We start from the raw sequence: 21,197 nt of genomic DNA on the forward strand, positions 1-21,197 counted from the left end.
CGTAATACCTACTTTTCAGCAGCACCAGCAGAAACAAAGAAAAAACCTTGCAATTAAGCACGTGGGAAAGAAAAATGAGTTAGTTATTTGGTTCCTTCTGTATTACAGTGCCTAAGGTTAGTTAGGTTAGTGCCTAACCGACAGGCTCTGCAGCACATGTTCTGTAGTTGGTTTTGAAACCTTAAATGGAAGTTCATTTCATGTAATACAGCTAATGTCACAGTAGAAATGGTGATTTGTTATAAATTTAGTTCAGCATAGGCAGCCCAGGGAGAGAAATTAAGTTCAACCTTCAATCTGATTTGCAATCTAGCTTTTATTTAAAAAAACCACCACACCTGGATAGTATGATTAGAATTTTTTGCAGGTCAGAATGAAGGTACATGGCAAACTATTTGGTGGGAATTACACGTCTTGCTTTTACTATGTCAATCTCCAAGCATTAGCAACCTTTCAGAAAACAGACATTTACAGAATGACGACTTGCTCCCCCACCCCATCAACAAAGTAAGGTATCGTTCCCACTCCATCACAAATCTAAAAGGGAACATTTGAAATGCTTGAGTTAAGGTTTAGATTGACCAAAATATTTTGTACTCAGTTAAGACTCAAAGTGACTATTATGGTAATCTAGTATCTGGCATTCTGCATAACTGGCCAGAGGATATCATTAAACTTGGTTCCCACCTACCCTCCCACACTTGCAAGAATTTAAACCTATTTAATCATTCATTTAGTTTTGAAATTTGACCAGTAGCAGCACCTTTGTTTGGAGCAAGCACTGATCCTGAATGCTTCCCCCAAACATATGTAATCTACAAGCCTGCCCATTGCCTTAACTGGTCCTTGGACCCTACCTCTGCTCAAATTCTTCTACATCATGTCTTACTATTTCCTTCCCTTCCTCTAATGGAAATACCTCTTTATGGTCTCCCCAAAGCCTTGTTCTCCAAGCTTCAGGGTGTCAGTTCCAAGTCTTTTGCTTCAAGTGAGGGAGAGGAAAAAGTACATTTGTGGCCCGTATGTTTTTACGGATGGATACTGAGCATACACACTTCAGCGTTCCCCATCCTCTCCAAAGCCCCAAGACAATCTTACATCATCCACGGATATATCTTTGCTTTGAAAGTTAGGCTTGGCAAATGGAGGTAGGAAGCCTCAAAGAATTTCAAGCTCATTTGCATGCTTTGACTGGAGAACTTCCATGAACACTTAAGTGTTGCCAAAAGTGGTGGTAGTTTAGTAGAGTGGTTCTCTTACTCTGACAAGAATATAATTAAGTCTTCAAGGTGACTACACAAGAACTTGGAAGCTGACAAAAAATAGGACAGAGCCCAATAGGCTTTAAACTTATCCTCAGCTATAGGTAGCACAGAATCACAGGACTGGAAAGGACCTCGAGAGGTCTTCTAGTACAGTCCTCTGCACTCAAGGCAGGACCAAGTATTATCTAGACTATCCCTGACAGATGTTTGTCTAACCTGCCCTTAAAAATCTCCAGTGATGGAGATTCCACAACCTCCCTAGGCAATTTATTCCCGTGCTTAACCACCCTGACAGGAAGATTTTCTTAATGTCCAACCTAAACTGCCCTTGCTGCAGTTTAAGCCCATTGCTTCTTGTCCTATCCTCAGGAGTTAGAACAATTTTTCTCTCCCTCCTCTTTGTAACATCGTTTTATGTACTTGAAAGCTTATGTCCCCCCTCAGTCTTCCCTTCTCCAGACTGAACAAACCCAAGCATGAGGAACTGTGTAGCTGAACTCCACTAATGTACAGTCTGATCAATACCTTAGTACTGCCAAACCTCTAGCATCCATTGGCTTATGTAACATTATATGGGTAAAGTGAAAAAGGTCCATTCTAGTCATGCTGGAAGACAAGGTGGAACCTTACAGCTTCCCAATGATAGTTTCTCCCAGCTACGCTCAGTGTAGGATTTGCCAGGTTATCTGGGTTTTCCGGGTTTTCCCTGACCCTTCAACTTGCAGCTCTAGCTATTATCTAGCCATTGCTTTCTTATACAAACAAGTTGTGTAGCTGTTGTCATTGACAGATATTATTTGAAGACAGGATCCAGCAGTAAAAAGGCAATTTATATTCCAGACTGCCAGTATGCTGTGTGACCTTCAGCAAGTCACAAACCATTCCCAAGTTTAGGCTGCCAACCTCACTCAGAACATGGGAAATAGATACTTGATGTCTTTAAAGTATTTTGAGTTATAGCTGAAAGGTGTTGTGTAAGTATAAAGCATCAACAAGTATCCTGAGGTCTAGCCTCCTCCTTCAATGACCCATTTATTTATGTAGATTAAAGAACAGGTGCACATGGCTGGAAAAAAGCAGTGAAGTTTAGCATAGGCCTCATTAGTTCTAGTTCCACATTAAAAATATTCTTCTACTATCTACTCAGTGCTTCAGCAAAATGAGGGATATGGTTTAATAGGTCTTTTGCAAATGTGTTTTAAGGAGAGGCTTTGAAAGAGTGTAGTCAATGCTACCCAAACAAAGCAGTATGAAAGGCAGAAAAAAGTTTGTTAGTCTAGCGGCTGAATTTTCATTCTGTTGAATCCATGATGAAGTATCTGCCAAAAATTTACTTTGAACAACTTCAGGAATGATCCTTAAGCCTCTGAAAGCATCAGTTTATTCGCAGCCTGCACTACCTGTTGGTTAGATGAGAAAATACTTTTCAGAACACATTCAGGCACAACTGGATAACATTTCTATTTCCAATCCATTCCTAACAGCAATGCTGCTGCTGATGCTATGATTAAGCAACTACCGTCCATACTGGGACATTCTGCTCTCATTAAATCAATAGTCAAGTTAGACAATTTACAGGGCCTTCATAAAAATTATATTCATGCACCCATCGAGAGGAAACAATACTCAACTACAGATGCTTTTAAGAAAAAGGCACAAATTCCCCAAACTTAGCAGCATTTCTTGCAGAAAACTGAAGTCTAGGTAGTCATCACTACAGTGTAACACTGAACAGGACCCAACAATAGCATCTGAAGTTGTTCAGGCTGAGGGGCCCACTTATGGTGGCTGGTGGGGTGGGGATGGAGAAAATGGGCAGGCTACATTAGATATTAAGGGTATGTCTACACTGCATCTGGGAGCAAGCCTCCCAATCTGAGTCCACAGACCTGTGTGTTAGTGGGGTTCACACTAGTGCACTAAATAGGTGGGTAGACTATGCTTTGATGTTGGGACTTGGGCTGGAGTTTGGGCTCTCAGGCTTTCAAGGGGGTAGGCTTGAGTCACAACATCAGAACACCATCTACTCAAATATTTTTAGTACCCTAGCTCACGTCTGTGGACCTGGGTTGGGAAGCCTCCTCCCAGATGCAGTGCAGACACCGTGCAATCCAGCCAGCTGTTTAGGATATCTCAGCAAGTCATGAGTAAGCTTCTACCCACTAGAATTTGTGCTGGGCCTCGATTGCAATAGTGAAAAAGCACTCCATGTTAGCATTGTCACTATTTACCTAATTCAGAAGGCCAGACTGGTGTCACTTACTAAGAGCTGCATCAGTCTGCGACTGAATTCCCAAACATTCCAGACGAATCTTGTTTGATCTATGGAACAGTGTTTTGAACTTCAAGGATCTGGATAAAAGACTCAGCTTCTTAAAAGCAGGTTTACCATGCTATGCAACGACTGAATGTGAAAGTGTGATGCATGTAGTTCTCCATACTTGTTTTTAAAAACTGCTCTATTTTGATCATATGTTTACTTTATTCAGAGTCCGATTCAAACATAATGGTAAGTGAATGTTTTATGCACAGCCAATCACCCAAAGACAGAAGCCACAATGGAATACACACAAAGATATATTTTAATCTCAGCTCCCCCTATTTCTCCTCACCCTACTATTATCTGCATTCCTCAGACAGTTTGTTGGGCTTTACTAAGTTGACAGGTTTTGATGAGCAATTCAACCTCCTCCTTTGCTTTGTGGCTTTACATGTACAAACTGAAGTGAAATGAACAGATGCAGTCATTCAACCTTCCAGGTATGCCATGTAATCTAGTATATCATCCTTTCATTCACAGTAGATGGGAAATGGCTTGCTTTGGAAGCATCTTTTTCATTCCACTCATGTTTAACTAAATATTTTTAGATAGTACTTTAAATAAATATCAGCCTAACCTCTGAACATTCATGAGTCATTCACTGACTAACCACCTTGATGCCATCTCTTCATATGCAATTCAGAATCTGTATCAGCTAAGCTTTCCCGAGAGAGACAGCCAGTCACATGTTCAGCTAAAAACACAGGGCAGCGTCTTGATGCAGTCACCTTTTTCATAAGCAGCCTTCCCCCTGCTGAAAGCAGCAAGGGAAGAGAATTATTTATAGAATTGTAAGTGTAAACCAAATAACTACTGTTGCAGGGTTATGCAACCTTGTATTTCTCACCATCAGTTCAGGCAGCAATTCTTTTGGGGGAGAAAGTTCTGAAGCTAGAGGCACTGGTTATAATTTAAGCAACAAAACAAATATGGTTTCTGAAGACTAATATGACATCAGATTAGCTAGATACCTAAAAACTAGAACTTCTGAAGTCTCCATTTCACTGCCATACAAAAAACAACAAAAAAACCCAAATAAGAACTGATGCTACCATTCTGCTCATGTTCAAATTACTACATTAATAAATAGCTGAACTCTTCTGTTTAAAGCTGTGGACATGGGTGAGGAAACTAGGGGGACACAGTTAACACTGGCAATAAACAGCAGATCTGGTCTGCAGTGGAACTTATTACACGAAGGGCTAAACAGTTACACCACCCCTTTTGGAAACTGTGTTGAGTTTTGAGGACTTTTATTCTAATCTGAAAACTTTATATTGGTTTCCTAGTTTACAAAACATTGTAAGGTGACATTCTTCTCAGCAAGTTAGGTTAGTTATACCCACACATGATGCTGCTCAGATGGTTCATGACAGTAACTCAAGTGACATGCCAGCAGTTATTGACTGGTGAAAATCTGTATTTAAATAGGTTTCAGAGTAACAGCCGTGTTAGTCTGTATTTGCAAAAAGAAAAGGAGTACTTGTGGCACCTTAGAGACTAACCAATTTATTTGAGCATGAGCTTTCGTGAGCTACAGCTCACTTCATCGGATGCATACTGTGTCTTCTGCAGTTTCCAAAGTATGCATCCGATGAAGTGAGCTGTAGCTCACGAAAGCTCATGCTCAAATAAATTGGTTAGTCTCTAAGGTGCCACAAGTACTCCTTTTCTTTTTGTATTTAAATAAGCATGGTAACTTGAAGGTGTGCTTTTAAAACTGAAAGCCTGGCATCTCCATAGGCATGGGCTGTTTCAGCTAGATCACTGTTAGTTTAGTCATACGTTTAAAACTAACGCAAAAGCCTCCTCAAGGGAGACTGTCACCCTGAAGGTTAACAGGTCTTACTATGGAAGTAAAAAGAAAAGGAGTACTTGTGGGACCTTAGAGACTAACTAATTTATTTGAACATAAGCTTTCGTGAGCTACAGTTCACTTCATTGGAGTGAAGTGCTCCTTCTCTTTTTGCGAATACAAACTAACACGGCTGCTACTCTGAAACCTGTCACTATGGAAGTAGTAACAGCCTGAACAATGATCCCATTTGTCAGATTCCATTTCTGACCTGTAAGAGGTTCGCATTATCTCCCCTCTCCTCCCTCTTCCCACTCCAAGTTTAGAGGATGTTCTGGAGAGCTCTAACCAGATTAAATGACAGCTTTATTCATAAGTAGGTGATGACTTATGACACAGCAAACTGCACCATAAAGGATCTGATGAATGGGGGGAAAAAAGCTGACTCTTACATTAGTGAGGTACTTTAAAAAAAGAAACTACTCAAAATTACCAGAACAAAATGCATCCTTTCAGTTGGTAGCAGGGAGATATTGAAATTAAGACTCAGAAGTCATTTCAGTATAGTAGGGAGGAAAGTTATATAGCCAAAAATGGACTAACTCTGAAGGCATTCACACACTATAGTAATGGGCTCTATTACAGAAACTTTGATAGAATCTACAAACAGAGGACAATCTAAGTGGTAAGTATTATCAATATATAACAAGGTGGACTTCTAGCTCTGCAAGACAGATAGAAGCAGCAGTGACGCTTCTGACTTATTACTATGATTTCCAACAAACTGCTTCCCAAGTCTAACAAGTATATTAGAACAGGCAGTAAACTTTGTGCTTGGTGTCTGAACGTCTACAGAAAGAGACCATTAGTTATTTCTGTTGCTGCAGTACAGAAGGGACAGCAGCCTGCTCTGGCAGTTATTATTTGTAGTACAGTAGCACCAGGAGGCCCCAATCCAGACCAGGATCTCACTGTACAGATACTTAAACAGTCTCCAGCCAACAGCTTACAAGTACAAGTACCAGAAGAGAACAGATAAACACAGATGCAGAAAAGCACATGGTAATAGTGAGGATCTCCGCAATAAGCAGCGCTTATGACATACCAGCTACCTAACCACTGTCAAGAACATTGTATACATCACAGCGGAAGTGATTTAAGAAGGGATCTGAAGAAGGAAAATGTGGCTTTGTGGATGTTTAAAAGGGAGCTCATTCCAGGAATAAAGGACAGAAAGGGAGAAAGCATGAAGGAACTCTGGCAAGTCTGACAAGTGGACAATGGAGGCTAGCATTGTTGGTGGAGTGGAGGCAGAGTCATTGGCTCAACAACATAAGGCATGATAGTTAAATTGGGCTAAGTTATGAATGTGGAACAGGTCATTTAGGTTTGCTACAGCAGAGAAGGGGGAGCCAGTGAAAGGAAGCAGAGAGGGGTGATATGGTCAAAGTCACAAGCCAAGAAAATCCTCTTTGCAAGAACTTTCTGGATAATCAATCAGAGCAAGATGGCATTTCTCTAACCCAAAAAGAGGTTGCAGGGATGTGAAAGGTAACAGGAAGGGTTTCTACAGGTATGTTAGCAACAAGAAAAAAGGTCAGAGAAAATGTGGGACCCTTACTAAATGGGGGAGGCAGCCTAGTGACAGATGATGGGGGAAAGCTGAAGTACTCAATGCTTTTTTTGCCTCAGTCTTCAAGGTCAGCTCCCACACTGCTGTCCTGGGCAACAGTATGCGAAGGAGGTGAGCAGCCCTCAGTGGTGGAAGAACAGGTTAAGGACTATTTAGAAAAGGAGGACATGCACAAGTCCATGGGTCTAGATCTAATGCATCCGAGGGTGCTGAGGGAATTGGCTGATGTGATTGCAGAACCAGTCGTCATTATCTTTGAAAATTCATGGAGATTGGAGGAGGTCCTGGACGATTGGGAAAAGGCAAATATAGTGCCTATCTTTAAAAAAGGGAAGGAGAACCAGGGAAACTATAGACCCATCAGCTTCACCTCAATCCCCGGAAAAATCATGGAGCAGGTCCTTAAAGAAATCATTTTGAAGCACTTGAAGGAGAGGAAGGTGATCAGGGACAGTCAACATGTATTCACCAACAACAAGTCACGCCTGACCAATCTGATTGCCTTCTATGATGAGATAATTGGCTCTGTGATTATGGGGAAAGCAGTGGATGTGATATATATTGACTTTAGCAAAGTTTTTGATACGGTCTCCTACAGTATTCTTGCCAGCAAATGAAAAAAATATGGATTAGATGAATGGACTATAAGGTGGCTAGAAAGCTGGCTAAATTGTTGGGCTCAACACGTAGTGATCAACGGCTCAATGTCTAGCTGGCAGCTGGTATCAAGTGGAGTGCCCCAGGGGCCGGTCCTGGGGCTGGTTTTGTTCAACTTCTTTATTAATGATCTGGATGATGGGATGGATTGGAACCTATCCCTACCTCTCCCCCAGCTTAGTGTCATCTGCAAACTTGTTGAGGGTGCAGAGTAACCTAGACAAATTGGAGGACTGGGCCAAAAGAAATCTGATGAGGTTCAACAAGGACAAGTGCAGAGCCTTGCACTTAGGAAGGAAGAATCCCATGCACTGCTACAGGCTGGGGACCAACTGGTTAGGGAACAGTTCTGCAGAAAAGGACCTGAATGTTACAGTGGATGAGAAGCTGGATACGAGTCAGCAGTGTGCCCTTGCTGTCAAGAAGGTTAATGGCATATTGGGCTGCATTAGTAGGAGCGTTGCCACCAGATTGAGGGAAGTGATTATTCCCCTCTATTCGGCACTGGTAAGGCCGCATCTAAAGTATTGTGTCCAGTTTTGTGCTCCCCACTACAGAAAGCATGTGGACAAATCAGAGAGAGTCCAGCGGAGGGCAACGAAAATGATTAGGGGGCTGGGGCACATGACTTATGAGGAGAGGCTGAGGGAACTGGGATTGTTTAGTCTGCAGAAGAGAAGAGTGAGGGGGGAGATTTGATAGCAGCCTTCAACTACCTGAAAGGGGGTTCCAAAGAGGAGGGAGCTGGGCTGTTCTCAGTGGTGGCAGATGACAGAACAAGGAGCAGTGGTCTCAAGTTGCAGTGGGGAAGGTCTAGGTTGGATATTAGGAAACAATATTTCACTAGGAGGGTGGTGAAGCACTGGAATGGGTTTCCTAGGGAGGTGGTGGAATCTCCATCCTTAGAGGTTTTTAAGGCCTGGCTTGACAAAGCCCTGGCTGGGATGATTTAGTTGGTGTTAGTCCTGCTTTGAGCAGGGGGTTGGACTGGATGACCTCCTGAGGTCTCTTCCAATCCTAATCTTCTATGATTCTAGGATAATCAGGTTAAGAGGTTTGGACCTGTTTGGACAGACATGAAAGGCTGTTACAGATGTTCATGAAAAGGTGGGAAGATTTAGACAAGACTGAATGTGAGGATTTTCTAGACAGAGGTCTACGAGGATGCCTAGGTAGTGGACATAAGGGATGTCTGCAGTGACTAAGGGAATGGGGAGCATGTGTGGGAGAAGATTAAGATCTGTTTTTGCTGTGTTGTGCTTAAGTGGGTGGCTGTACAGTCATGAGAAGAGGTCAAAAAAGACTGGCAGATATATTAGTTTGGACAGAAGGAGCAAGAGCAGAAAGCTCACAGGGTACCAGTAGCTCACATGATGCTACAGTGACAGCTACACACAAATGCATCTAGAAATCCTGAGAAGCAACTGAAGCCTAGTACGTTCTTTGTCCATGCCTCTTCTCCAGTGACAAGGGCTCCAATACTTCACCTGATGGAAACAAACAAACAGTTGTGCTCTGTGCATTGGCAGGCCCCTGATATAGGTTATCACTCAAGTCTTGAGAATTGTCTCAGAGAAACTGGACAAGTATTTGGACTAATATAAAGATTCAAGAGAGAATTCTACATACAAGAAAGGAAATAAGCTGATGTTAATAAGCTTCAAAATAGGGAAAGGTAGAAAACAGAAGTAGTAATCAGAATCAAAGTTGTGCATTATCTGCAACCATATGGTTCCATTACTTGTCATTGTCCTCCCTTCATGTTCTCCCTCCTCCTGTTTCATTTATGTCTTGTCTTAATATTACTCTGCAAGCTCTTTGGTCCAAGACAGCGTCTTATGTTTGTATAGTACCTAGCACAATGTGACTGATGTTGACTAGGGCATCCTTCTTGGCGCTATAATTCAAAAATATTTCATTATATTGCAGTAGCACTGAAGACATGCTTGCTCCTTGCAAAAACAAATTCTGAACATTTGCTACAAGTAACAGCCTAATGAACGGTATCCTAGCCTAGACCCAAAACATGGAGGAATTATTTGAAGCCTAGAGTAGTTCACGATATTGACAAATGCCTAAATTAATCTGATCTTGTGCCTGTTTCAGAAGGAGAATGATCTCCAACTTCTCATAGTTCACAGTAAATTAGAAACAATATATTTCTATCCACTGATGGCGTACATCTCTATTTAAATTGTTTTAAGTATTACAACAATATTAGTGACTAGGTCACAATGGTATTCTATGCCTCAATTACCCATAATTAAGGCTAAGACTGTCACGAATATTTTTAGTAAAATTCACGGACAGGTCACAGGCAAAAAAGAAAAGGTTACAACCTCCATGAATTTATCTGTGATTTTTTTACTAAAAAATGTGACAAAATGGGGATATGCAGGTCTCCTCATTGCCTGAAGTGGGGCAGCAGCACAGGGACTAGTGGCGGCTGGGAGCTCCAGGGGGAGGGGGTTTCCCCACTGCCCAGGGCAGCCAAGAGCTCGGGGGGGTGGGGGGGTGGGCAGGGGCACAGCAATGGAGGTACCCAGCCGCTCCCTGCCCCTGCAGGAGGCAGGGGACCCTGCAGCTCCCGACCACTGCAGGCTGAAGTCATGGAACTTGCTGGAAGTCAGTTTCCGTGACTTTATGACCTCTGTGACTAAATCGTAGCCTTATCCATAACAGCAAGAGGGTGAAGGGTTACAGGTATTTTGAGAACAATTCAGTGCTTGTGAAAAGGTGCTGAACAGATAAGCTTTGGAAACTGAAGTTCTGTCCACAGTATAGCCAGCAGAAGCTTCCTCATATTGCCAAAATGAGCGAAGTATGACCTGGAGGACCCTCTAGTGGTAATAAAAATAGATGAGTATATATATGCCAATTCTCAGCCTCCGCTGTAAACACAAACAAGGTTGTTATTACCTTTATATCTATCCACTGAAAAATTGACTGAAATCATTAGTAACTACTGGAATGCTTTGAAAGCTGCAGATTAAGAGTTTATTATTAGTACCAACCTGGGCCCACGTTTAAACTTAGCACTGAAGTTTTGTACCCCTTTACTGTACTAGGTTATGAATCATTCACTCTCTCCCTATGTCCTCCTTAGATACCAGGACAAGTATTAAATACAAAATTGATTGGAATGATGAGTTACAAATAATGTGTGTTACTATCGCACCTAAGAGTCTTTGTCATGAACCAAGACCCCTTTGTGCTAGGCTCTGTACAGACACAGAACAAAGATAGTCCCTGCACCAAAAAGCTTACACAGGAGGATACAAATAGACTGGGAAATATAAGGAAACTGAAACAATATTGGTCAGCATCATAGACAGGGTCCTGGTGTGCTGAGACCACAAACCATTGTCAAATTTGGTGGGGTTTTTTTGGAGATCTAGCAAGAGGAGAGTTTTAAAGGAGAACAGTGAAGTGACTTTGTAGACATTTATGGGAATTTTCTCTCAAGTGTGAGGGCCAGCACAGGAGAAAGCATGAAGGTGCTTGTTTGAAAGTTTAACAAATGGGCAAGGGAAGCTGATCAGAGGCAGGAGTCAACCTTTCAACATGATAAATATAGAATCTAGAGTTTTCATCACTCCAGCCTAAGGTTTCATAAACGGCACAGAACAGTTGTTACTCACTTTTTAATACTTCAAAGACTGCATGCTAAAGGTAAGGTCCTAAGCTAATATTGTACCTTAAAATACCAACAGTAAATTTGACAGTTTAAGCTCCTGCACTGAAGAAAGCTTACATGGTTAAGAGACAGAGTCATCTAAGAGGTTTACCATGTGCCATGTAATGTCTTGGAAAAATCCCACTTCCTTCCTGACCAGCGGCAGGAACAGATCTTAAGTCAGGTAAGAGCAGAATTGGTAGAGATGGATTTCCATCTGCCCCAATCATGTCAAATCACAGCTCGGGACTTTGGCTATGGCAATACCAACTGCCACTAAAGTGTTTGGTATAAAGAAGGCTAGCCTAACTCAAAGGCTCTGTAAAATAACCAAAATTTAAAAAGCAGTTACGTTGTTACATGTTTCATCTGTGCCCTAGTTATGTAGAAGTCACACTGGCTTGTTCACACTAAATAACCATTAAGCATTTGTTTGTTCTAAGAGTTCACCACTGGACTGGCCATGAACTTCTCCACTACACATTACATGTCAAGAACAAAATAGCTCAGATCCAGGAATCACAATTAGGAGCTGCCACATTCAGTGAGACAGGCAGAAGTGAAATAGGAAGATGAAAAGCTAGGTTTGAGTGTTGTGGGGAACAGCCCGAACATACGGTAAGGGTCCCACCCTCCGCCACACACGCACTTTAAAAAACAAAAACAAAAAATAACACAGATACCAGTGTTTGGGAGTGAAGATAAAACAGTTGATAAGAATTAACACCCCACTAGCAACCAATTAACCTCTTTTTTTTTAGTAAAATGTGAACTCCAAAAATTTCTGAACACTTGCTGTGGCATTCTGTACCTCAAAGCTGCACCCTGGAACCCCCATATTCACCACTGTCATATAATTATGATATGTTTTGTACAAAGTATGCCTTGTGACATATTTTAAAGTCTTGATCTGTTGAATGTTAATATCCTGTTGGATTTTATGTTCTATCACTGTATGCGAGGTTATGAAGTTTTGCTGTGAGTTACTGAAATATGTTGCAAGACAACGAACACCCACAATCAGCCTTTCAGGTACAACAATGGAGTAGCAAGATGCGCAGATAGCCCATTGAAAGGAATCCACTCTCCCAACCACCATCTCAGAAGACTTCTCAGAGAGAACATGTATACAATGGACACTGCTGGACCCACATCACAGCAAAATCTTGCCAGCAAGCTAGAACAAACTATAAAGAGGGGAAGTGACATCATGACTTGTCCTCACTCCCCCCACAACTCAAAACCTGGAAGAAACATCTGGAGGACAAAAAACTTTGACCTGGCAAGGGTGGTCACAGGCTGGAGTTCCAGCCTGTGTACTGAAGATCTGAGACCTGTTTGTATCATCTATCAGAGTGAGACACTTCTCGATTCAAATCCTGTTTGAGTTCTATAAACTAGACTGAAAATGTACTTTTATTTCTTAGGTAACCAGCTTTGATCTCTATGCTTACTACTTATAATAACTTAAAATCTATCTTTCTGTAGTTAATAAATTTGTTTTATATTTTATCTAAAACAGTGTGTTTTGATTGAAGTGCTTGGGAAATTTCAGCTCTGGTTACAAAGGCTAATGCTCAAATAAATTTGTTAGTCTCTAAGGTGCCTCAAGTACTCCTTTTCTTTTTGCGGATACAGACTAACACGGCTGCTACTCTGAAAGGCTAATGTGTGTCCTCTCCACACTGAGGGAGAGGCAGACTGGGTAATGAACTTACACCGGTCAGGCTTCTGACCAGAGCAAGACGGTACGGTTCTGGGGTGCAAGGCTAAGGAACTGGAAGGAATTGGCTGGAGCCTCTATATTGTTGGTTCATGAGTGATTGGCAAAGCGTTTATGTAACTCAGTTGGGTATGTCCCTACCTGTGGATGTCTGTGTAAGTCCAATACCTGCCAGAGGTTTGTAGCCTGCCAACAGCATCATAGGGTGAGAGGGATACCCCTGGTTGGTGAGACAGAGGGCACAGTTCAGGTTGCACTCTGGGAATGCTGTCACATCTGCTTAGTATCAAACCAGACCCATCCAAGTTATGACTTATTTAAAGAAATGACAAAAGCAGAATGAACTGTTGGGCTATATGGGCCTGTAGGCATCATCGGTTGCAGATGAATTTCAAGTATTAAAAAGATTAAGAATCATTTCAGCACTTCTCCCTCCCTACAAACTCCAAACTAGATTTAGTCAAAGTATTTTTTTTTTAAATAAAAAGATGTTTGTTTTTAGTGACTATGAAACAGCTTCTTTATGACATCAAGATTGAGAAATTGTAGGTCACTAGAATGACAAAACTTGAGAGATAGGCTAACAAATCCTTCTCTTAAGATCTACAATCATTAATAGAATTGAGGGAGAGGCTGAAGTTTCTTTTTGAATCCTGACACAGACAGGTAAGACTATCTTTTATTGGATCAGCTTCTCTTGGTGGAAGGGACAAGGTCCTGAGGAAGAGCTTTGTGAAGCACACAAGCTTCTCCCTTCCACCAACAGAAGTTGGCCCAATAAAAGATATTACCTCACCCATCCCCTCTCTCTCTCACATCCTGGGACAAAAATGGCTATAGCACCACTGAAAATTTTTAAATTGTGTCAGAAAGTAATACAAATTAGGACTGGGCCACCTGAGAAGCTCTCAAAAGGAGATACACATACTAATACAACATATTTATGGTAATTGCCACTCAAAAGGGTTCAGTTTAGAAGAACTAGATTACAGTACATTAAAAGTAGACACACCTCCAGACACATTCTGGTTCGTCATAAAAGTCCTGAGGCTTTTGTTTTGCTTAAATTAAGTTGGTGTTCTAGCTCTCCACACGTACTCCCAATGCAAGTTTAGCTACAAAGTGGTTAGGGGTCACATTTGATCATTTTTCCAGGTTTTCAAAAAGGAAAATCCATTTCCTTACAGCTTGTTAAAATTCTGTTCCTGGAAGAGGTTTGATATCTTAAGACAAATAAAACAGTTAACTGATTATTGCAGAAGTAGTGTGGGCAGGTAGCATTTAGAAGCTACTTTTGCTATTGTTACACATGCAGTGATGGTACAAGGGGAAAATAGAAGAATACATTGTGTAACCTGACAAAGAATCTTGTAGCTGATTGCCATTAGTTGTCAGAAGTTCTCATAGGCCATCTTGGCAAAAATACCATATTTCTACTCTTGTGATCACTCGACTACAGAAATGGATATCTGGCCTCTGTTCAGCTGCATTCAGTTTAGACAATCCTCATTCCAGTATGTGTAACTTTTTAGAGTTCCAGCCACATAAGTAGTGATGGGAAAAGAGCAAGTTGCAGAACACACTTAATCAGCTAATGAAAGAATGTGTTAAGGGATACTGTGTGTCTATGGTCTCAAATTGCAAATTAAGAAAATTTCAACTAATAGTTGGTGAACTACCTGCACTGCATCCATGCCAAAAGGGGACAGACACTACTGCAAAATAACTGATTCCAAGTTCCTTCTCAGGAAAAAAGGATTTTGTTTTCCTTCTTGAAAAACTTCAGCATGTATCACTATATAACCAGTAACATTCCCCCCACCATTCACAAACAACAATGTTCATAATTGCTGGAGCAAATGTTTAACTGGTCAATTTTCATCCAACAGAAACACTGAATGGATTACAGAGACCACACTGAAGATGGGGGAAGGGAGGGAAGTAGTGGCAATCTTCCCAAACTGTGCCTCTAATCCCAGAGTAGAAGGATATTTCTGTTCAAATGATCAGGGAAACATAGTTCTAGCATTTAAGTTGTTAGGCATTACTGTTACCAATCTATTGAGAAGAGTGGGGCATTTTTAAGATCCTAAGGGCAGTTGTTTCTAAGGTCTCATCCACCAAACAACAAGCTTGGCCTTGAGTGAATGCAGAGGCAGCCCACTGTGGCTGCTTCCTACCGGCTGCAACACCTGCCACACTTAGATTGGTCAGCACCAGACACCACACATTGAGTATATGTACACAACATTTTACAAAGGGTAATGAGTCATCTACTGACCACAGCCTGCCATGCCACCAAGGATCTCTTCTGGGAAGTATCTCCCCTCTGCATGAATGAACTACAGTGGCTCCTATATTTAGAGACTTCTGTACATTTGGCCCTGACAATTGTGGTCTGTCTGCAAACTCTCTATCAGTTTGTATTCAGCATATTCTCTGCTACAAGGGCTAGAAACTTCTGGTTGTATTTTCAAAGTGGCTCACTGTTGGCTTAACTCACCCCCACTGAAGAGTAGGAGCTTTTACCACTGACTTCAGTGTGACAGCTAAGCACTTTTAAAATTCCCATTTTAAAAACACTAAGTTGTGGAAGTTTAAACACCTCAAGGAACACAACCATTCAGCAAACAACTACACGTCACCTCAGGCCTTCTTCCCCCCTAGCATGAACTTGCTTCTCCAAGAACTTGAACACTTACACATAGGGCTGCTCTACATGACCACAAAGGCACTTAAAAATTAGATCAACCTAGCTATGTTGCTCAGGGCACTAAAAGATTTCCTAGCCTGAGTGCCATGGTTAGGTCAACCAATCCCCAGCATAGAGGCAGCTGGGTTGACAGAAGAATTCGTCTGTCAACCTAGCTACCACCTCTTGGACAGGTGGATTGAAAAGCCCCTTTATTTATGTAGGAAGTGTCTACAATAGGTCACTACAACAGCACAGCTGTAGTGTAGACATAACCTTACTTCATGGCAAGCTTACTTCATAGCATGAATCTACCTTGCACTAACCTGCTGTACACCAAGTGTTCATGTATACATGCCTTTATTGTAACAGAAGCTTTCCTCACCATTAACATCTCATATCAGAAGATATAGATGAGCTTTTAAAAGTCTTAAGTTGTGTTTTATAGCTGGATTTGATTTCTCAATTTTTAGAGCAATCTCTTGGAAGTGTAAAAATTCAATTTCCCATTTTAGTAGTTTTGGCACATTTTATACATGCATCAGCTGACAAAGTTTACACATTTTAGTTTAATAAATACCTCAAGATCAAGATGTATTTTAATTATTGTAATGCAAAACAAATTAACTACCTAGCTATGGCCATATCACCTAGGATATTCACACCAAGATAACAATTATTGCCTTTGACACCATCAGTAAGGTCAGCAGGAATCAGGACTTTTTAAAAAGGTACTGCAAAGCAAAAGAAAGGCTCATATACAATTGTGGGGTGAACTGTTCTTTTCCTCTCTGCTATCTCTATCATTAAGTAGCTGAGCCTATGGAGAGTAGTTACGGTATCAGTACTCCAGAAGTTATTTTCATATAGGTCAAGTTTAAATGCTGTCAATCTGGCCACATCTTAAAGACCTTTCTTCACCAGGTAGAACTGTACCTGTGTTCTTACAGATACATATTTCACACCATAACCTCCTTACATTTTGGCCAGGCTCAGTTACTGGAGTGAAGGAGATTTGGAGTTAGAATTAAATGTATCTGTTCAAGTAAAACTGGCTATTAATTTAGACAATTGGATTTTAAGACAAGCAAGGTTTTTGGTCTTGAGACAGTTACTTCATCCTTCCAATAATATAGTTTGGAATTCACCCATACACACCCCTCTCCTGGAAGGCTCATATTAGTGTACTATGCTTTGAAAAATAATAATAAATAATAAATAATCTTATCCAAATTTCATTTACTGCTACTTTACACCATATAATCATTACCATGCATTGCAAAGAATGAGAGATGCTTCAGAATTCCCACAGCTTCCTAGCTAAGCTTTATTTCAAATGTTTATGGCAAATATGCTATTTGCCCTAACATTTAAGTTCATATACCAAATAGGGAGCAAAGGTTCTAAAGTAAGAGGAATTCCTTACACTTCAAATGCTATACTGAAGTGCCCAAGTCAAAATTCACTAAAAGAAATTCAGTATAAGTACACAGGAACAGCAGACAAGTTCCAGTTAACACAACTAGTAGCATAAGCCTGAAGAGAGTTTTATTCCCTATGCCAGGTTTTTGATTCAGAGCGGACATTCACAAAGGAATGCAATACTGGTGGGGTACTAGACTATTATTCAGTAGCTGCTGTCCTTCAGCAAGTCATTAAAACAGAGGTCCTTCCAGTCTGAGAGACTAGCAGTGATGTTGAAGATCCCATGAGTTTCTCAAGAGTAGGGATAAACCCAGCATGCTGACCAATATCCCCTCTGAGTGAGAGGTTATAGTGAGAAAGACTATGAAAAAAGCTACTAAGCACTAAATGGATGCCACATATGCCTAGTCACTGACTGCATTACTAGTAATAACTCTTGGTGCATTACAAAATATAAAAATCATTCCACCACCAGGTGTTTACTGCTGTCCAAATACAAGAGGTTTATGATAAACCTGGGGAACAATTCAGTTGATTAGAAAGCAATTTGACAAAATATGGTTCGTAAGTGCATTTACCTTATTCTACAATGGAGAGACACTGGAAGGGGCACAACATCTAATATCTGTTCATTGTTTCTGCACTGGTATCTCAGGCAACAAGATACAGCTGCTTGTTCAGTTAGTATTTATGACAGAAATGCCTGCAATTCAGTTCTAATAACTAGGGCTTCACCCACCACCATCAAATTGTGGTTATAAAGCAAGGCATAAGCCCTTCCCCCAAACAGCAGCAACTTCATACCCAATATAAACTATTGAGAAAGCATGGACAATTTCATAGAATCACTGAACCACAGAGTTAAAAGGGACCACAAGGGTCACCTAGTCTAACCCCCTGCCAACATGCAGCATTTGTTGTGTCTAAACCATCCAAGACAGATGGCTATCCAGTGTCAAGTGAGGACACTCCCATCTCAAAATTTTCTGCTAAGTCACCAGCTGACTAAGATAAGTTTCAGTCATGTGGTGTTTGCAACATGACACTCACATAAAAATATCTGAATGTTTTGTTTACCATGCTTAACTTTTCAGAGAGGTCTGCTGAACAAAGTTATAACCCCAAATCCCTCGTTTGATCGTATGTTGGGCTGACTGAACTCCCATATTGTGATATTTTTTAAGTGAAGTGGACAGTTTCCATTCTTTAGAGCTCTGAAGTGACAGTTCAAGTCTAACCAAGCCAATTTTATCAGGTTTAGTATTACTCTTTATGCTAGACATTCAACATTTCTACAAAAACACAAGATTACACAAAAGACCTTTACACTTGGGACCAACCTACCTCTTCCTTCAAACCCTTGACAAATGAAGACCCAGACTCCTATATCAAAAAAGAAAATTTAAAAGTTACCCAACCCAGTGAAGCAATGCACATAGACTTGTGTCCTTTTTTGGTGAAAGCCTTATTCCTTGCTATATTTGTCTTAATTTGATTGTATGTTCTTTGTGGTTAGGACTGTTTATGCTACTAAATTACTAGGACTTGAACAGGATATCTAGGGTTGTTTTTTGTTTTTGTTTTTTAAAGTAGTTTCAGGTACTATGCCTACTACTTAGTCTTCCACCAATTTGTGGTTTTTAAAATGCACTTCCATCAGCTGCTGTATGAAGCACCTACACAAGAAACTGATGGTTTATTTGAACTACTGTAGCTACATTTAGAAACTAAGTAAACACAAGCAAACTGAAAAGGTTGTGTTTGTTTGTTTAAATGTTTTTAGACTTCCAGTGCTGGAAACAAATTGTCACACTATTCTTTCTGGCTCAGGCATTAGCAATAGATGCAGCAAGCCATATCTACCTTTACTTACATCTGTGCATCCCTGCAGTAGCATCTGGTTGTACAGATGTAACTATGAGGGCAGAATTTGCTCCTGTACCTGGAAATGATTTAACAGTTCTGCTGATGCACAAGTCAAAATAGAATCTCCCCCTCCAGTTATGCTGGCTTTGCAGTGTTAATAGGGCTAAACAGCAGAAAAAAGGTTTGCTTCCTAAAGGAAGCAGAGATGACCTAGATCAGATCTGTCGACTCTGGCAGTGCCATTTTCACACTGACAATTCAAAGTACAACTGCACTTTAAAGGGGACTTAAGAACATAAGAAAAACCATACTGGGTCAGACCAATGGGCCATCTAGCCCAACATCCTTTCTGATAGTGACCATTGTCTTACAGTTACTTACATTAGCCCTTTAATATCTGCCCAGACAAGACAGGCTACTTATTGCTGACATCTGTTCGCAGCAGAGAGATGCTGTACTTCAGGGGCAGTCAACCATTTTTTTTTGTCAAGGTCCAGACTCCAGAGAAAACAATAAGTAAATAAACAGATTTTGGAGTCTGTTCAAAAGCACCTGGCAGTCCAGATTTGGCCCACGGCCCGCCTATTGACAACCCCTGCTGTACTTGCTTAAGTGTAGAGAAGGCAAGGCCAGGCCACGTTCAGACTATTTCAGAAAATGTGGCTTTAACAAAAACAAATTAAAAAAAAAACACACTTTGTCCTGTTCCTCTCCTCCAAAATGCATAACCACATACTAATTTAGCACTCAGTTTACCAAGCACCATACCAAGGTAAGAATTTACAAGGAAATGAATTTGTAAACATGTCCAGCAAGTCATGTGGTCTTCACCAACAAAATTATCCTCTTTAAATATAATGCAGGGAAGATGAACTGAAGACATGCAATTTGAAATTTTTTAATGCATATGTTGGTGTCAGGACTTAAAGGGACACCAACTTAAGTCACACTTCCATCTGAACACTAACTAGTCTTAGAATTAACAAAGATTATAGATGAAAAACAAAACATGGAGAATCTCTCAAGCTTACTTTATGCAAGGTCAATTTCATTCCCCTCTTCCCACCCACCCCCCACGGGTCCTTCACACTGCCGTGGAGAAAAAAGTGGGCATTTTAAAAAACAGAATGTGATCATGATGCCATAAAAACAGTCAGAGACTTAGGAGATATGGGGGGGGGGGAGGAGAGAAAAGACAAACTATTTTTAGCTTATTTTAAAATTGATGTCATTTTGAAATGGAACCTAAACTTCCCAGATGAATAGATAAAAAAAAGTTTTCAACTCAGGAAAAGGAGGTTGGAAAGGTATGGGTTCAACTGTTACGCATCACCACCACCAGCTCTTCCTCTACCTGCACCCGTGGGGGCCCTCCCAGACGGGTATCCTAACCCTCAAGGCTTCCACCCAGGCCCCAGTCTTGAGTTGCTGGCAATGTGGCCTACATGTCCCCGCCAACAAAAGCCAGGTAGGGGGAAACCACCCAGTGTGAAAGATGTCTGTTGGTGGAGTCCCTCAGGAAGCAGGTAAGAGCTGCAGAAAGATGGCTTGTATGCACATCATCCAAGAGCCCATGGACTTCTAGGTGCATCCTGTCGATGAAACATCTGGGACAAGAGGATACTAGCCAACTACCGTGACACCAGAGGATGAAGGAGAACTCACGCCTCTGAGGGTTCTCTGCCCATTATGGTCAAGAACCTGTAGCTCCACTGGCAACAGAAGGAGAGAAGCAGACCCCCACAATGGCTAAGGAGGAACCACCTCCCCCCAGCGCTGGCAGCCTCATGCTCTTCACACTGAAGGGGAGGCAGCAATGAGTGCTGGTGATCAGGGTAACAGCCAACCTGACAGCGACATGATATCCTGGGAAGTGTGATGCCTGCCTGGATCCTGCATCCAAGACATAATGGAAAGGGTGTCCCTCTGACCTCTACCCCATGGTGCTCATCTTCAGGGGCACTAATAATACTACCAGGTATGCCCCTGAGCAGATCAACAGTGATTGCAGGGCTCAGGAGCAAGGATGGAAGAGTTTGGGGAGCAGGTTATGTTCTAGTCCATTCTCCCAGTTGCAAGTAAGGCCCCAGGGAGGGACACGTACACATTGGACATGAATGCATGGCTGTAGAAATGGTTTCAATG

At 41.3% G+C, this 21,197-nt stretch overlaps 1 protein-coding gene across 4 annotated transcripts in view; it reads right to left on the reverse strand.

Moving 5' to 3' along the window:
• The window catches only part of UBE2R2 (ubiquitin conjugating enzyme E2 R2), a 97,009-nt gene that overhangs the window by 38,135 nt on the left and 37,677 nt on the right, over window positions 1-21,197 (reverse strand). For 2 of the 4 annotated variants that reach the window (XM_037902315.2, XM_037902317.2), the window contains exon 2: window positions 18,531-18,569. The exons of the other annotated variants lie outside the window; for them this stretch is intronic. In XM_037902315.2, the coding sequence (XP_037758243.1) occupies window positions 18,531-18,569 (39 nt within the window). The remainder of the gene's footprint in view (window positions 1-18,530; window positions 18,570-21,197) is intronic. 4 annotated transcript variants of the gene reach the window in all.

Source organism: Chelonia mydas, chromosome 5, assembly GCF_015237465.2.
Source record: "Chelonia mydas isolate rCheMyd1 chromosome 5, rCheMyd1.pri.v2, whole genome shotgun sequence".
Taxonomy (NCBI): Eukaryota; Metazoa; Chordata; order Testudines; family Cheloniidae; genus Chelonia; species Chelonia mydas.